This window comes from Pleurodeles waltl, chromosome 8 (genome assembly GCF_031143425.1).
Source record: "Pleurodeles waltl isolate 20211129_DDA chromosome 8, aPleWal1.hap1.20221129, whole genome shotgun sequence".
Taxonomy (NCBI): domain Eukaryota; kingdom Metazoa; phylum Chordata; class Amphibia; order Caudata; family Salamandridae; genus Pleurodeles; species Pleurodeles waltl.
The window spans coordinates 1,147,531,739-1,147,547,411 of NC_090447.1; the positions used below are offsets into that span (position 1 = coordinate 1,147,531,739).

General features: G+C 43.4%; 1 protein-coding gene across 3 annotated transcripts in view; it reads right to left on the reverse strand.

The window, feature by feature from the left end:
• Positions 1–772: 772 nt before the first annotated feature.
• RB1 (RB transcriptional corepressor 1) overlaps positions 773–15,673 on the reverse strand; it is a 776,914-nt gene continuing 762,013 nt past the window's right edge. For all 3 annotated transcript variants that reach the window (XM_069205380.1, XM_069205381.1, XM_069205379.1), the window contains one exon: positions 773–2,101. In XM_069205380.1, coding sequence (XP_069061481.1) covers positions 2,028–2,101 — 74 coding nt within the window. In that variant the 3' untranslated portion in view covers positions 773–2,027. The remainder of the gene's footprint in view (positions 2,102–15,673) is intronic.

Consider the following 15,673-nt stretch of genomic DNA (forward strand, 5'->3'; position numbering starts at 1 on the left):
TAATTCTCAATTTGGAGCTTTAGGGAGAAATTCGGGAACAGTGTAAATCAGTCATCAATTATTGCTCTAAAATGCACACACCATGACTGGTTGTCGTCTTGGATGAGTACAAGCCTGCACTACACACATCTATTCTACCTAAAAAAAAGCTGGTTCCATTGAATCCCCGATCATGGAAGTAAAACATGTCAGTGAGCAGAGGGTACTTCTTAAGGGAGGAGTTTTTGGAGAACTGGCCACAGGAAATTACGATCTGTGTTCTTCAGATTCCTGGTTAGTCCAATTTATGCGGGTCGTCATTCTGACCTGCATCACATATTTCTGAATAGAAACAGCCTAATGTCACAAGAAAAATCAAATCATAATGGTCATCGATTGCGGGGAATTATCTCCTGTTAGTAACATAGTCACCGTCTATTTCGTAAAACAGATGTTCACCACTGAGAAATTTTCATAGCGCTTCGAAAGTTTATTGTTACTGAATTCTACAGTGTTTACTTTAACAACGTCCCGAAGATGGAAGGCTAAGCAGCCCCAATAGGGATTACAATTGTTACTACCCAGGTCAACAAAACCTTAGGAGGCTGTGATAAACTGCTGAGCCTGACCATGAGCTCTTCCGTGTTGCACCTTCTCAACTCACCCACAAGTTCTCTAGATAGCAAACTTGAACTGTAGGACACAATCAATCAACATAATAATGACAACTCATATACTTGTATTGAATAAAGTCAACAAGTCTGTCAAATGAAAGGAAAGAAACAGACAATAGTTGAAACTTGACAGAGCTCATGTTTTACTTGCAGATGCTGTACAGTGCAGTCATAAAGGGAAGCAAAATAAAATGATGCAGAGACTAGAGGGGGCATTTTAACAACTTTGCTACTTTAAATAATTCCTTATTTTAACTGAATGTAATCTTAACAAGTGAATTACTTTGGAGAGTATAATCTATTTCACAGTTGGTAAATATGCTTTTCTTTAAATGATCCGTTTCAAAGAAAACTAACTGCCCAATACAGAGTAGATTTTACATGTCGATAATCAAACTGAAGACTGAAGTACAATTTAAGCAACACTCTTTCCAATAAAGGCTACACCTTGAGTAAACATCAAAAGTCAAGTTGAATAGTAAAGCGAAGAGTTCAACAACTTTAAAAAAAAAAAAAAAAAAAAATACTGGCAGAAATAATTATTTTATTTTTTCCCATTGTAAGGGACGCTAATAAATGGAACTAATTGGACCAAATTTACAACCACAACAAATAATTGCACAAGCCATAAAAAAATCAAAGTTGTGCAGTTTTCGAAATTTATAAGAAGGGGTGGTTATTGCTTAAGTTTTCATGATTCTGCTAATTTAACAGGTTCACTATGAAAGGTTTACTCGGTTCCTGTTAAGTGAATTTGTCAAGTGCCAAGCATGCCACTAAATTGCCCTGAAGCAACAACTGAATTAAAATATGTTTATGGTTTACTGATAAAATAATCTTGGCACTGTTCTGTAAGTCTGAACTTATAAAAATACTTGCGATCTATTTTTTTTTTTTATAACTGCCCAGTGTGTCTAGATATTAGACTAAAATCTGAATTCCCACAACTGCTGCAAGCCATGAGCGCCTGCTTCACAATCCTGAAATAAAGGAGCAGTTTCAGTAGTATGGCTTCTTCATGAGCATCCATCAATCTCTCTGATGTTTATCTTCTGTACATTCAAGACAGAGCAGTCCATTATAAACATAACTAATTGGCATTAAGAAAACTTCAATGTTTCTGCAAAGATTCCCAATATAAAATTCATTAATAAATTAATAAAATTCAGTGGCACATATTTGTGTGTACAGGCATGTATCGTAAGAATAACATTTTTGAATGCTGGAAAAATAAAAAAAATCTAAAAGTATCCAAATGCCTATGTGAAGTAATAAAAAAAGGTTGTATACTGGCAGGAAAACGGACTAATTAAAAAAACGGCAAAAGTTTAGACGCTGAAAATCGTGGTGCAGATTCGGATCCACAGAGAGACATCACTTCTCTTCCTTGAGTGTGGTATCCATTTCCTCTTCTTGTTTTTGCTTTTGCATTCTTGTACGTGTAGATGCTGGTGATAAAAGAGTACAATTCTGTTTTACACACATTAATATTTGACTGCGGCAACATTCTAGGTATATGGGGAAAAAGGCACTAATCAATATAAAAATCTGACCACGCTTTTTAAATATACCGTTCTTAAGAAGTGATTAAAAAACTCAAACTATTAAATAATACAGATATATCTGATGAAAATATTGTACCTTGGACAAAACAACTGCATGCAAATAAAACAAATTACTAACCTGTTTCAATCAGTCTTCATCATGGACATCCTACTCAGATACAAACATTCTTGACTTCTATCAGCCCGAAACCCTTTGTCCCCAATCATGATTTCTTTTTTCAAAATTAACACACAGTAATCCCGTCTTATAAAACAGAGTTTGCTTGTTTCAAATGTTCAAGTTGATATAAAGACAAAGGACAAGTTAATTACCTTCAGTAACGCCTTATCTGGTAGAAACTATATCTACCTGCAGATCCCTTTCAATTCTCCCCAGGGGTCAGACTGGATCTGGAAGATTTTTCGTGAGCAGTACCCCTGCATGCCGGCAGGTGGCATCAATTGGCTCCACTTCCGGATCGTGCACGCCAGAAATGACATTGCGGTTCCTCTATAGATACACCAATGTCAGTTTCTTTTCACTACTTTCCACGGCAGAAGTGAAAAGCCATGAAAAACACTGACCACTGGTGTGTCAAAATTAAGGCCCTGCAAGGGGTCATCCCTGTCCCTAGAAATTTGTTCGCACAGCGGAAAGGATGGGTCGATCAGAAATAATTCAGCAGTTAGATATAGGCTCTACCAGATAAGGCGTTAACGAAGGTAAGTAACTTGCCCATCTGATAGAGATTCTAGCTGCAGATTCCTTACCTTTGAATAGATATCAAAGCAATACTATCCCCAGGGGTGGGTCTGCAAACCAATTTCAAACAAGAAAGTTCTGCAGGACCGAACGGGTAAAGTGCCCATCCTTACTGACCGGACTTTCCAGACTGTAATTTTGGTAAACGTGTGCAGCGATGCCCACGTCGCTGCCTGGCAGATGGTCAGGACCGTAATGACACGTTCTAATGCAGAGGTCGCATCTTTAGATTTGGTGGAATGAGCATGCAAACCCTCAGGAGGTTGCTTCTTGGCCAGAGCATAGCAAATCTTGATGTAGAGCATGACCCAACGAGAGATAGCTTGCTTCTGCACTGCCTCTTTCTCCACACCTACATACAGTGGCGTAACAAAGGGCTCCGCAGCCCCTGCAGTGCAGGGGGGCTGCCAAGCCCGAGGGGCCCCCACTCAGCACAATACCCTGCCTGCCCTACAAGCTCCTGAGTGAGCTCAGAAGGGGGACCCCCAAATGTACATTTAAGGGGGGGGGGCACTTTTTGGGCCTAGAAAATGGATACTCTTCTTTGAAGGATGTGGAGGTGCATAAAAAGTAGGCAAGGTGATAGACTGGCCTACATGAGAAGGCGTGACCACTTTGGCAGAAAAGAAGCCCTTGTGTGAAGCACCACTTAGTCAGGATATAAAGAGAGGCAGGGTGGCTTAGATAAGGCCTGCAGCTCACTCACTCTGCAGGCAGATGTAACTGCCACAAGGAAACCCATTTTTATTGTGAGAAGCCTGTGAGGACAATTGTGAAGGGACTTGAAAGGAGTGCACATCAAAAAAGTCAGAACCAAATTAAGATCCCACTGGGCATAATGAACAGAGATGGAAGGAACATATGAATAAGATCTTTGAGGAATGTATGTACAATAGGATACTTAAATAAGGATGGTTCATCAGGCAACCTCAAAAAAGCAAAAATAGCAGACAAATAGCCCTTAAGAGTGCCCAAGTCAGAGCTGGGAAAGGGAAAGAATGAAAAGTAAAACCTCAGAGGGATAGCCGGAAAGGGGATGAGCAACAGATTTTTCTGGACAGCAGGTCACAGATTTCGCCCAACGGCAGGCATATACCGTCTTGGTGGAGGGAGAACTGGCTGCCAAAGTGTCATTATAGACTTCAGGATGAAGGTCAAAAGCTGTCAACGGCTGCCACTCAATCTCCACGCAAGGAGGCGGCGAGTGGATAGGTTCGGGTTTAGAACCCTCCCCTATTGCTGACCACTGATGTGTCAAAATTAGGGCCTGGAAAGGGGATCCTCTCAAAGGGGAAGTCTGATCGGAGAACTGATGGACATGCTCAGTAGCTTGGGATACCAGACTCCGTGTGCAGAGTCAAGGGCCACAAGAATGACTTGGGCCCGGACGTTCCTGATCTTCTTCAGAACATTTGAGTGGTATGGGAGCAAAGGCGCACACGCGGCCTGAGCTCAACTCGAGATAAAAAGGGTCTGAGTGAGAGCCACCTTGGAAAATCCAGCATGCAAAACTGCTGCTGCGCGTTCTCTGCTGAGGCAAACAGCTCTAACCAAGCCTCTCCCCACTGCTGAAAGAGACCATGCACCTCCTCCGAATGGAGATGCCATTTGTGATCTGCTACAGTTGCGTGGCTGTTTGTCTGCTCTGACATTCTGACAGCCCACCAGGTGTTGAACCACCATGGAAATACCCTGCTGCTTCAGCCATGTCCAGAGGAGCAGAGCCTCTTGACAAAGGGTACAAGACCCCACTCCCACTTGGCAGTGGTGTTGTTCACGAACACCTGCACTAGCTTTCCCTTAATAGAAGGTAGAAAGTCTTTCAATGCAGTCTGATCGCTTGGAGCTCCCGGATACTGATGTGGAGCACAGATTCCACCGGAGACTAGAGTCATCTGATCTCCACTTCTCCTAGATGGCTGCCCCATCCGTCACTACTGAGAGATCTGGTTGGAGATGTGTGTGTGATCTGCATCTGACCCAATCGTGGTTTGTGTAGGAGGCTGGACTGGCTTGTAGTGAGTACCAAGGGGTACTTGCACCTTGCACCAGGCCCAGTTATCCCTTATTAGTGTATAGGGTGTCTAGCAGCTTAGGCTGATAGATAATGGTAGCTTAGCAGAGCAGCTCAGGCTGAACTAGGAGACGTGTGAAGCTACTACAGTACCACAAGTGTCACTTGCACAATATCATAAGAAAACACAATACACAGTTATACTAAAAATAAAGGTACTTTATTTTTATGACAATATGCCAAAGTATCTTAGAGTGTACCCTCAGTGAGAGGATAGGAAATATACACAAGATATATGTACACAATACCAAAAATATGCAGTATAGTCTTAGAAAACAGTGCAAACAATGTATAGTTACAATAGGATGCAATGGGGACACATAGGGATAGGGGCAACACAAACCATATACTCCAAAAGTGGAATGCGAACCACGAATGGACCCCAAACCTATGTGACCTTGTAGAGGGTCGCTGGGACTATTAGAAAATAGTGAGAGTTAGAAAAATAACCCTCCCCAAGACCCTGAAAAGTGAGTGCAAAGTGCACTGAAGTTCCCCAAAGGACAAAGAAGTCGTGATAGAGGAATAATGCAGGAAAGACACAAACCAACAATGCAACAACGGTGGATTTCCAATCTAGGGTACCTGTGGAACAAGGGGACCAAGTCCAAAAGTCACAAGCAAGTCGGAGATGGCCAGATGCCCAGGAAATGCCAGCTGTGGGTGTAAAGAAGCCTCTACTGGACAGAAGAAGCTGAGGTTTCTGCAGGAACGAAAAGGGCTAGAGACTTCCCCTTTGGTGGACGGATCCCTCTCGCTGTGGAGAGTCGTGCAGAAGTGTTTTCCCGCCGAAAGAACGCCAACAAGCCTTGCTAGCTGCAAATCGTGCGGTTAGCGTTTTTGGGTGCTGCTATGGCCCAGGAAGGACCGGGATGTCGCAAATTGCGTCAGGAGAGAGAGGGGACGTCGAGCAAGACAAGGAGCCCTCTCAGCAGCAGGTAGCACCCGGAGAAGTGCCAGAAACAGGCACTACGAGGATGCGTGAAACGGTGCTCACCTGAAGTTACACAAAGGAGTCCCACGTCGCCGGAGACCAACTTAGAAAGTCGTGCAATGCAGGTTAGAGTGCCGTGGACCCAGGCTTGGCTGTGCACAAAGGATTTCCGCCGGAAGTGCACAGGGGCCGGAGTAGCTGCAAAAGTCTCGGTTCCCAGCAATGCAGTCTGGCGTGGGGAGGCAAGGACTTACCTCCACCAAACTTGGACTGAAGAGTCACTGGACTGTGGGGGTCACTTGGACACAGTTGCTGGATTCGAGGGACCTCGCTCGTCGTGCTGAGAGGAGACCCAAGGGACCGGTAATGCAGCTTTTTGGTGCCTGCGGTTGCAGGGGGAAGATTCCGTCGACCCACGGGAGATTTCTTCGGAGCTTCTAGTGCAGAGAGGAGGCAGACTACCCCCACAGCATGCACCACCAGGAAAACAGTCGAGAAGGCGGCAGGAGCAGCGTTACAGAGTTGCAGTAGTCGTCTTAGCTACTTTGTTGCAGTTTTGCAGGCTTCCAGCGCGGTCAGCAGTCGATTCCTTGGCAGAAGGTGAAGAGAGAGATGCAGAGGAACTCTGATGAGCTCTTGCATTCGTTATCTAAAGTTTCCCCAGAGACCCTAAATAGCCAGAAAAGAGGGTTTGGCTACTTAGGAGAGAGGATAGGCTAGCAACACCTGAAGGAGCCTATCAGAAGGAGTCTCTGACGTCACCTGGTGGCACTGGCCACTCAGAGCAGTCCAGTGTGCCAGCAGCACCTCTGTTTCCAAGATGGCAGAGGTCTGGAGCACACTGGAGGAGCTCTGGACACCTCCCAGGGGAGGTGCAGGTCAGGGGAGTGGTCACTCCCCTTTCCTTTGTCCTGTTTCGCGCCAGAGCAGGGGTAAGGGGTCCCCTGAACCGGTGTAGACTGGCTTATGCAGAATTGGGCACATCTGTGCCCAAGAAAGCATTTCCAGAGGCTGGGGGAGGCTACTCCTCCCCTGCCTTCACACCATTTTCCAAAGGGAGAGGGTGTAACACCCTCTCTCAGAGGAAGTCCTTTGTTCTGCCATCCTGGGACAAGCCTGGCTTGACCCCAGGAGGGCAGAAACCTGTCTGAGTGGTTGGCAGCAGCAGCAGCTGCAGTGAAACCCCAGGAAAGGCAGTTTGGCAGTACCAGGGTCTGTGCTACAGACCACTGGGATCATGGGATTGTGCCAACTATGCCAGGATGGCATAGAGGGGGCAATTCCATGATCATAGACATGTTACATGGCCATATTCGGAGTTACCATTGTGAAGCTACATATAGGTAGTGACCTATATGTAGTGCACGCGTGTAATGGTGTCCCCGCACTCACAAAGTCCGGGGAATTGGCCCTGAACAATGTGGGGGCACCTTGGCTAGTGCCAGGGTGCCCTCACACTAAGTAACTTTGCACCTAACCTTTACCAGGTAAAGGTTAGACATATAGGTGACTTATAAGTTACTTAAGTGCAGTGTAAAATGGCTGTGAAATAACGTGGACGTTATTTCACTCAGGCTGCAGTGGCAGGCCTGTGTAAGAATTGTCAGAGCTCCCTATGGGTGGCAAAAGAAATGCTGCAGCCCATAGGGATCTCCTGGAACCCCAATACCCTGGGTACCTCAGTACCATATACTAGGGAATTATAAGGGTGTTCCAGTAAGCCAATGTAAATTGGTAAAAGTGGTCACTAGCCTGTCAGTGACAATTTGAAAGAAATGAGAGAGCATAACCACTGAGGTTCTGATTAGCAGAGCCTCAGTGAGACAGTTAGTCACTACACAGGTAACACATTCAGGCACACTTATGAGCACTGGGGCCTTGGAGAACAGGGTCCCAGTGACACATACAACTAAAACAACATATATACAGTGAAAAATGGGGGTAACATGCCAGGCAAGATGGTACTTTCCTACAGTTTGTGAGCCTCCACTGCAGATCTTTTGCAGTTCCTTCTGAGATCTCGATGGTGTGAGAGATTTCCCTGATGTTTCGTCTGCTGAAACTTCAGGTCCCCCACTGCAAAGCCCACATATGCCATCTGGCATGTATCACCAGCAGGATGAAGGAGGCCTTGAGTGCCAACAGCCTCAGAGTCAATCTCACCGAAATCCAGGACAGAGGCTGAAACATCAGTATCTTAGCCCAAATATCCTGGACTTGCCACTCAGGATAAGCCAGAAACTGCACTCTGCCCATAATGAAAAGGAGCCTCCGAGAGGAAGTCAGGTGTGACTTCGGCACATTTACAATGAACCCAGCGAATGCAGGTTTGCCATAGTCTGGACGTAGGAGACAACAGTCTTGGGCGAGCTTACCTTCCATAGCCAGTCATCGAGAAAGGGATGGGCTGACAGCCCCGATCTTCACAGATGAGCTGCCACCACCGCCATCACCTTTGTGAGCAACCGAGGCTTCAGGACCAGCGCCAGGGAAGGTTGAGGTGGTATGACTGGCACCAGCCCAGGTTCGGGACTGGATCCTTTAGGGCCCATTGGCACCTAGGCCAAAGCTGATGGTGCAGAACCCAATGAGGCCCCCTCCATCCTCACATGCCCGAAAGCGTGCTGTCAGGGGCAGGCTGCCCATAAATGAGGAGCATGCCCTCAATATATTCTTTTCACTGGGCAGGGGCCACTCTGGCTCCCAAAAACGTGGGAAGACGCAGTGTTGGCCCAGGAGTAGTTTCCAAAGCCTAGAATGGGCCTAGAATGGCGACGTTTCGTCATTGCGTCAGGGGACAGACAAGGGAGTACTTCGAATTCTTACTTGTTTTCTTGTTGCTTGGCTAACCCAATCGCCCTGAGGACTTAAAGTGGGACGACAAAGACTTCAGACTCCACAACCAGTCCCGGGAACGTCCATGCAACCGGAACCTCGACCTGCGCAGAGTTGCTTGCTCAGCCGCCATTAGCTTTAGGGACTGCTCCCTCAAAGCCTTCAGATGCATGGTCTGTCACTCAGAGCAGGACTTCGGGGCGTGGTCGCACCTCCAAACACGTGGTGCAGGATCCGTGATGACAAGGCTCCGCAGGGCTTAAAAGCTGTCTTACGTGACAACATCCTCTACACACCAGGAGCAATCTCAAAAATATTCAACAAAAAGTTGAAAAAGGTCAGGCAAAAAATGATGGACAGCTCTTCGGATCAGTGTGAGTTCTGGTGCAGAAAAGAATGGACGTTGGCATGCCTGGGTGTATCTATATAGGAACTGCTATGAAGATGCATTTGTTTGCTGAATCAGCAGACCCATCCTTGTGGTTGTTATGAATTACTAGTCCCACATAGAAAGACTCACATGCCATTTCCGCAAGGAGCTCACAAACCCTTCAAGAACATTGAAAAATTGGGTACTTGCAAGGAAGGTGGGGGAAATCCAAGACAGCCCTACAGCTGCACTTTCATGCCTGCACATTTTAGGCCAGTACTTCACAGGTCCATCAGAAGATAAAAGTGAGATATATGTGGTGGGTGACAGCTGTGTAACACAAGTGGAAACAGCCCTCACAAAAAGACTTGATGAGGTCCCTCTTCAAACCAGTGTGGAGAGAGAGAGAGAGAGAGAGAGAGAGAGAGAGAGAGAGAGAGAGAGAGAGAGAGAGAGAGAGAGAGAGAACATGTGTGTGTGTGTGCGCGCCACTTGTTAACAGATGAAGCCAGTGGTGGTGAGCTTAGCTGTGCTCCCTGCAAGCATGTGGAGCAAGTATGATATTTGAGGCTCCAATGACAAAACCATAATTGAGGACAGCAACAAGATCGGTACATGAACCAACAATGGTGGTGAGCAAGCACTGGCACCACAATTTGTGCACTAGGGTGGTGGTGAGTGCCAAGGTAGCTGACATTTATGCCAACGACGTGGCTGCTTAACATTTGTAGTTAATTGTGCAGGGACTTTTTAATTGTGCATATTGGGGACTGGCTAAATATCCAAAAGTAATTTCAAACTGCAGCAAAAGGGAAAACAAAGCATATGGTTTTCAAATCTAGGACACAGTGGTGAGTGGAGTGTCTAGGGTGACCGAGGGAATGTAACACAGAGCAAAGCAAAGCTTTTGAAACAACCAACACTGTACTGGTAATAAGGCAGTCTGCTTGTCAACAAGGACAGCAGTTCAGGAACCAAAACAGGAGTGATAATCCAAAAGCAACCTGAAAAGCAAAACAAGGCTCTTTACCAAAATGGAGGCAGATCGGATAGCAAAATAGCAAGAGCAATGCAGAAGCAAGCAAACCAGAAAGAGTTATCACAGGTGAAGCTTTAGAAAATCACTGATGGTCATCAGTATACTGTATTTATAAAAGCACAAGGGAACCCCAGGGGTACTTAGGGACCAGGAGTCTAAATATTTCTAAAGGAACAAAGGTCTCTTGAGTGTAATGTGCAAATGATGATTAAACAGAGGTACAATGAGGTGTATGTCTGATATCCAGCAGGGAAGGAACACTGAGGCAAAAGGCTTCCCCGCAAACAATAGCATTTGGTATGGTTACACCCTACATAGGAAATGGTAATACGAAACTCGATACGCAATTGAGAAAACAGTCCGACCCAAATCTACAAAGAGTTCAACCATGTGAAAAACCAGACCAAAGGACCACATTGTGGTGCACTGTGCAGGCATATGGTAACAAACTGAGTAACTTACAATTGAATCATAGGCACAAATTCTTATGTTCTGATGATGATCCCAGTATCTGGTTTAGGGATCGAAATGTTATTGACTATAGTATCTTGACTCAAACTGCTGTACTTGTTTATTTGTAGATATGAGCATGAATAATTACAGTTTGTGACTTTACCACTGGGTCTTCATTTATGTCGCATTCCCAATGCTTGAGTGTGTAAGATTTTATGACCTCTCGTGGTTGTTTTCCCAATGCAAGGTTGCATATTTTTGATTAAATAAATGCACAAAATTGTCCACATGGATCTCATGCACAGACCTCATTGTACCTCTATGTTTAGTCGTCCTTTGGACATTACACTAAAAAAAGGTCAGAACACCGCAGCACCAACCAGCAAGAAATGGTGTGGAACAAAGAGTGACCCTGGGTTTTATATGAAATATGGTTCTGGCTAACTGTCCTGCTCAGTATATGTAAAGGCTGTGGGGAATGCTGTTTTCTTCCAATGGAAGATTGTTAGTGTCCTCGTGCTTCTGCCTTTCTCTCACATGACCCTTCTAAGCTGCTGGCAGTCACCTTCACCAAGAGCAGTAGGGTAAAAGAAGTACTATGATATGGGTATGTGCTGGAGAAGCAGAGATCACAAAAGGCAGATCCATGGCCCTTGGGTTAAAGGTGCTGCAGAATTCTATTCCCGACACCTATGAAATAGCTGTGCTTGTTACTGGCATTTGCAAGTGGGCCTTTATTATGTATTGGCCACACCTTTGCAGACATGTTTTAAAACATAAATGAATGCAACAACATGCTAAATTAACATGTAGGCCTCAGACAAAATGATTTTTTTTTTTAATTCAAGAGAAAGCACTAGGTTACCACATCTACACGCATTAAGCTTGAATAAATGAAGTACCATTTTCTGCAAAGCTGGCCTAGGTTAACAAAGTGAAATGTTAAATTTCTGACAAGCTGACATGTTGTGAAGCAATGATTTAATGCAAAAAGTTAGTTTTGACCTTCCCACAGGCATATTTTAATAGAATATAATAGTGTATTAAAATGTTTCGTTTAACTCTGCAAAATGTTTCAAAGCATACAATGGTATAGTATACCAAATGAAATAGCTTGTGTTTTAGTAATGTAATCTAGAAGCTTAACCATGAAACTGCAATATTCTTAAGCAGAGTAAATGGTGGGAACCCTCATGGTTCTCTGAAACTTATTTGATTAAAATGTTTCACTTAAACATTGCAGTCTTATGGACTATTGTTTCCTCTCTGACATGATGACGAATTGTGCCTATTTCCATTAAGACACCGAAAGCTGATTGGCTAACCAAAGGGAAAAAAATAAACATGCTGCAAAAGTCTAGATTGTGTAGTTTTATATTAGTGTGCGTTCCTAAAGAGGTTACACCTTCATTTCCGTACAGCCATTCTGCCCGAATCTAGGCAGCTCTACTAAGTTTCTTGAAATTCTCTTTATAGGAAGTTCTGCTTTGATTGATAATTGATTTGAAAGCTTTATGCTTTAACCTCTCTATCTGGACCCCCTTATGGGTTCTAACTGACTTTTTCTTGTCCTTCACTAATCCATTCTGAATTTTATAATAGGGATTGTTTCATTTATAGAACATGCGTAATGCACTTATTTCAATACTGGTTACCTACATTAATTTATTGATTTTAATTAATGACATTTTATGTCTATTCTAATAAAAATGAGCTTTTAGCAAGACTTATAAATAAAGCTTTTGAACTCAGACCAACGTTCATTATTGACAGATAATAATACCGGATACTGTAATGATTGTTTAATTGATGCACAGCTCCTGGCTAATCTCAGCTTACGTCAAAGGTCCATTGGCCTGAGACACTGAGATCTCTCTCTCATGAGTTGATAAGCTTTACCTCATAAACCATTATTTTACAGCGATCCTAAGCTCAGGCACCTTTATGTGGGAGAGCCAAGCACAGGCATGGTTAGTGCACCCTACTACAGTTAATGTACTGCCCCCCAGCAAACACATGCCTGCCCTGGGGGCATCACATTAGTGAAAGGCAGACTGGCTTTTTGAAACAGCCCAGTATGTATGTACGTTGTATTGTTATAGAGTAAACAGAGGTGAAAAGGCAGAGAATGCCTTACAGGGTCAAAAATCAAGCAAACAGTCAATGACTTTGTAAATGATGCAGGTAGTTCTGAGGATGGTACAGACCAGCAGGAGGAGCCAATTGACGTTGGGATGGGGTTGATGTGATCATATTTTTTCCAGCCCTGGATGAGACATGCTGCAGTGCGCAAAATGCCCTAAAGTGGTGGAAGCCTGGAAGGCCACTGAGCAGAGCATTACAACCATGCACCTGCAAGAGTATAGAGGCTTGAAAAGAAGTTCTAAGTTGTTTTCCTGAAGAAACTGTTTCACTTTCTTAAGAAAAAAGAATTGGTACCAGGCATTTTTTGTTTTTTGGTAATTTGTTCCTTGATAGTGAGGTTGGTGTCCAAGGTGAAAGAGTTGGCATTGAGTGAAGTTGGGGTTCGAAGTCATTAAGGTTAATATCACTGAGCCAGGTTTGTACTATTTCTTGCGTGTTCTTGTAAAAATAACAGAAATTCTGTCTTGGTTGGGCTGCGCTTCAGAGGTGCTGAACATCCGGGTGTCTGGAGCAGTGGAGACTTTCAGGTGGAGTTGTGTATCGTTGGTATATTTGTTCAAAATCGTGTATACAAACAGTTGGATTTGTACAGTGTCTTGTGTCACATGTTGTAAATATATTCATCATCTGAGCACTGCATTATCTGAACTGTAATCACTTCAGCACAAGTCACTGCATATGAATGGTTCAAAATATATATGGTTTGTCCTGTGCTTCCTGTTTAACCCTGATGTTGAATTCATTATAAAAACTTGGAACTAGACTTTGGATTCCTCAATGCTACCTAAGAGGTTTCCAATCTCAATTGAGTCCCAAAGGACAACTGGTCACATGGTTTAACATAACGGAAGCCACCACAAATGAGAATTGGACTTGCACAGGTTGTGAATTCAAGTGCAACTGTATCATATTATAGGATACACCATTGTATAATGTGCAGATAACTAATTTATTTTTCTCCATTAAGAGCTCGCTAGCTGCACATCAACCAGCGTTATCATTCATTCATAATATTTCACTTTTATAAGGTTGTAATAATATTGCGACCAAGCTGAGTAGAAGCAGCTTGGCTAGAGCAAACTATTGACACCCTAATTGCCATGAACGATTTTTGTACGTCGGGTGATTCATATATACTGCTTTGTAAGGAGTAATCTGAGGCTTTGGTTGACAATCTATATCAAGATTATACATTCTAATTTCCGAGGTAACAACTGCTGTTTACATTAGCTAATGAGCCTGTTAACATTTCAGCGTATCAACTAGATATTGCTTACAGACCCACTGTAACCTATATAGATATGTGGTAACCAGTGCAATCCAGTCTCTCTCTATTCAAATAATGTCTGTTGACTTTCTCAAACCTTTTTTTGATTACCCTTCCTACCACACCTCAAATACTCTCACAAGACCACCTTCTCCCCAACCCTTTCTTGTCATCCCCCTGTATTCATCTTTCCAATATACTTCAGGAGGTCGGGTAAGCCTGAAAACCTTCATCTTCTACCCATTGTTCCACATACCCTGTTGCTGATAGGGATTGAGAGATGGGACAGTTTAGGTTGGGTCAGACCACCTCTTTTTCCTCGTCTTCCGTTTTTTTCTCAATTTTCCCTTCTTTCTTCCTCTTTCTATACTTCCCCTTTTCCCTGCCCCTCAACTCCTTCATTAGTTCATACAAAATGTGTAATAGTGAATCAGCTCTAATTCAATTGATCTTAATGGTATCTCAAAATAAAAGTGCTCTTCCAACTCCCAAAATTCTGAAATGATCCTTGCTAGAGTGCTTTTAGTTCTGCCAACCTGAGCGCTATTGTGGAATTCCCAGTTGTATTGTATCATGCGTGATTATTCTTTTTTCCCTTTGCTCTTTTGCAGTATTAAAAAGACAAATCTGAAAAACTGCAAATGAAAAATCTAGTGAAGTTTTAATTCATCTATTTTGTCTTATGCAGTATTTTATCAAGTAGTCCTGAAAATATACAATTATTCTTCTCAGCTGGGAGCTTTCTGTGGGAGGAAGAAATGGGGCATAATGAGCTCTAGCAATGGTTAAATCCTCCACAACAAATTTGATTGAGTCCTTTAATTCAGTCATGCAAAAGCCTAGCCATCCAATCTGATACTTGGATTGTTTGTGTTCTCACCATATTTTGCACCAGTGTCTTCCATGGTTTCCTTTGCTTTTAGTATGCAAATGATTTTAATAGCTGCCCTTTTTGAGCGGGTTTCTAGGTCTTCACATTTTCTTTCCAGAGTATTCATTCTGTCCATGTGTTTGACATACTGTTAAGCTTGCACTTCCATCTGAGTAATTATTTTTAATTTATTAGTTTGCTACTTAAAGTCCATATTTTCTGACATTTCATCAACGTTGTAGTCCTGAGTCGTCTTAACTTCTCTAACCTCATGTAGAATATCTTTAAATAAAGTTTATGCTAAGGGTTCTGATGATATCTTGCCCATTTTTCATCTCCACACAATGATCATACTTAAATTTTCTTTTGTCCTGGAGGGCAGATAACCCCTGTTTAGCGTGTAAAATGATTGATGGTTCATTAGGAGCTTCACTTGAGTCTAAGTCACTTGGGCAAGTTGAGTCAGCCAGAGGTCCCACAATAAGATATCTAGAACCTTGGCCCAAACATATGAAACATATGTAGTTGGCTGTTGTTGGACCTGGCATCCTTGGCGTAGTCTCCCCTGTCTTTTTTGCCTCTGCTTCCCATGTTTTGACTGTGTGCTGGACTCTGTTTTTGCCATTTTTGATACTCTGGGCACTTTACCACTGCTGACCAGTGCTAAAGTGCAAGTGCTCCTGTGTAAAGTGTATGTGTAATTGGCTTTTCCATGATTGGCATAT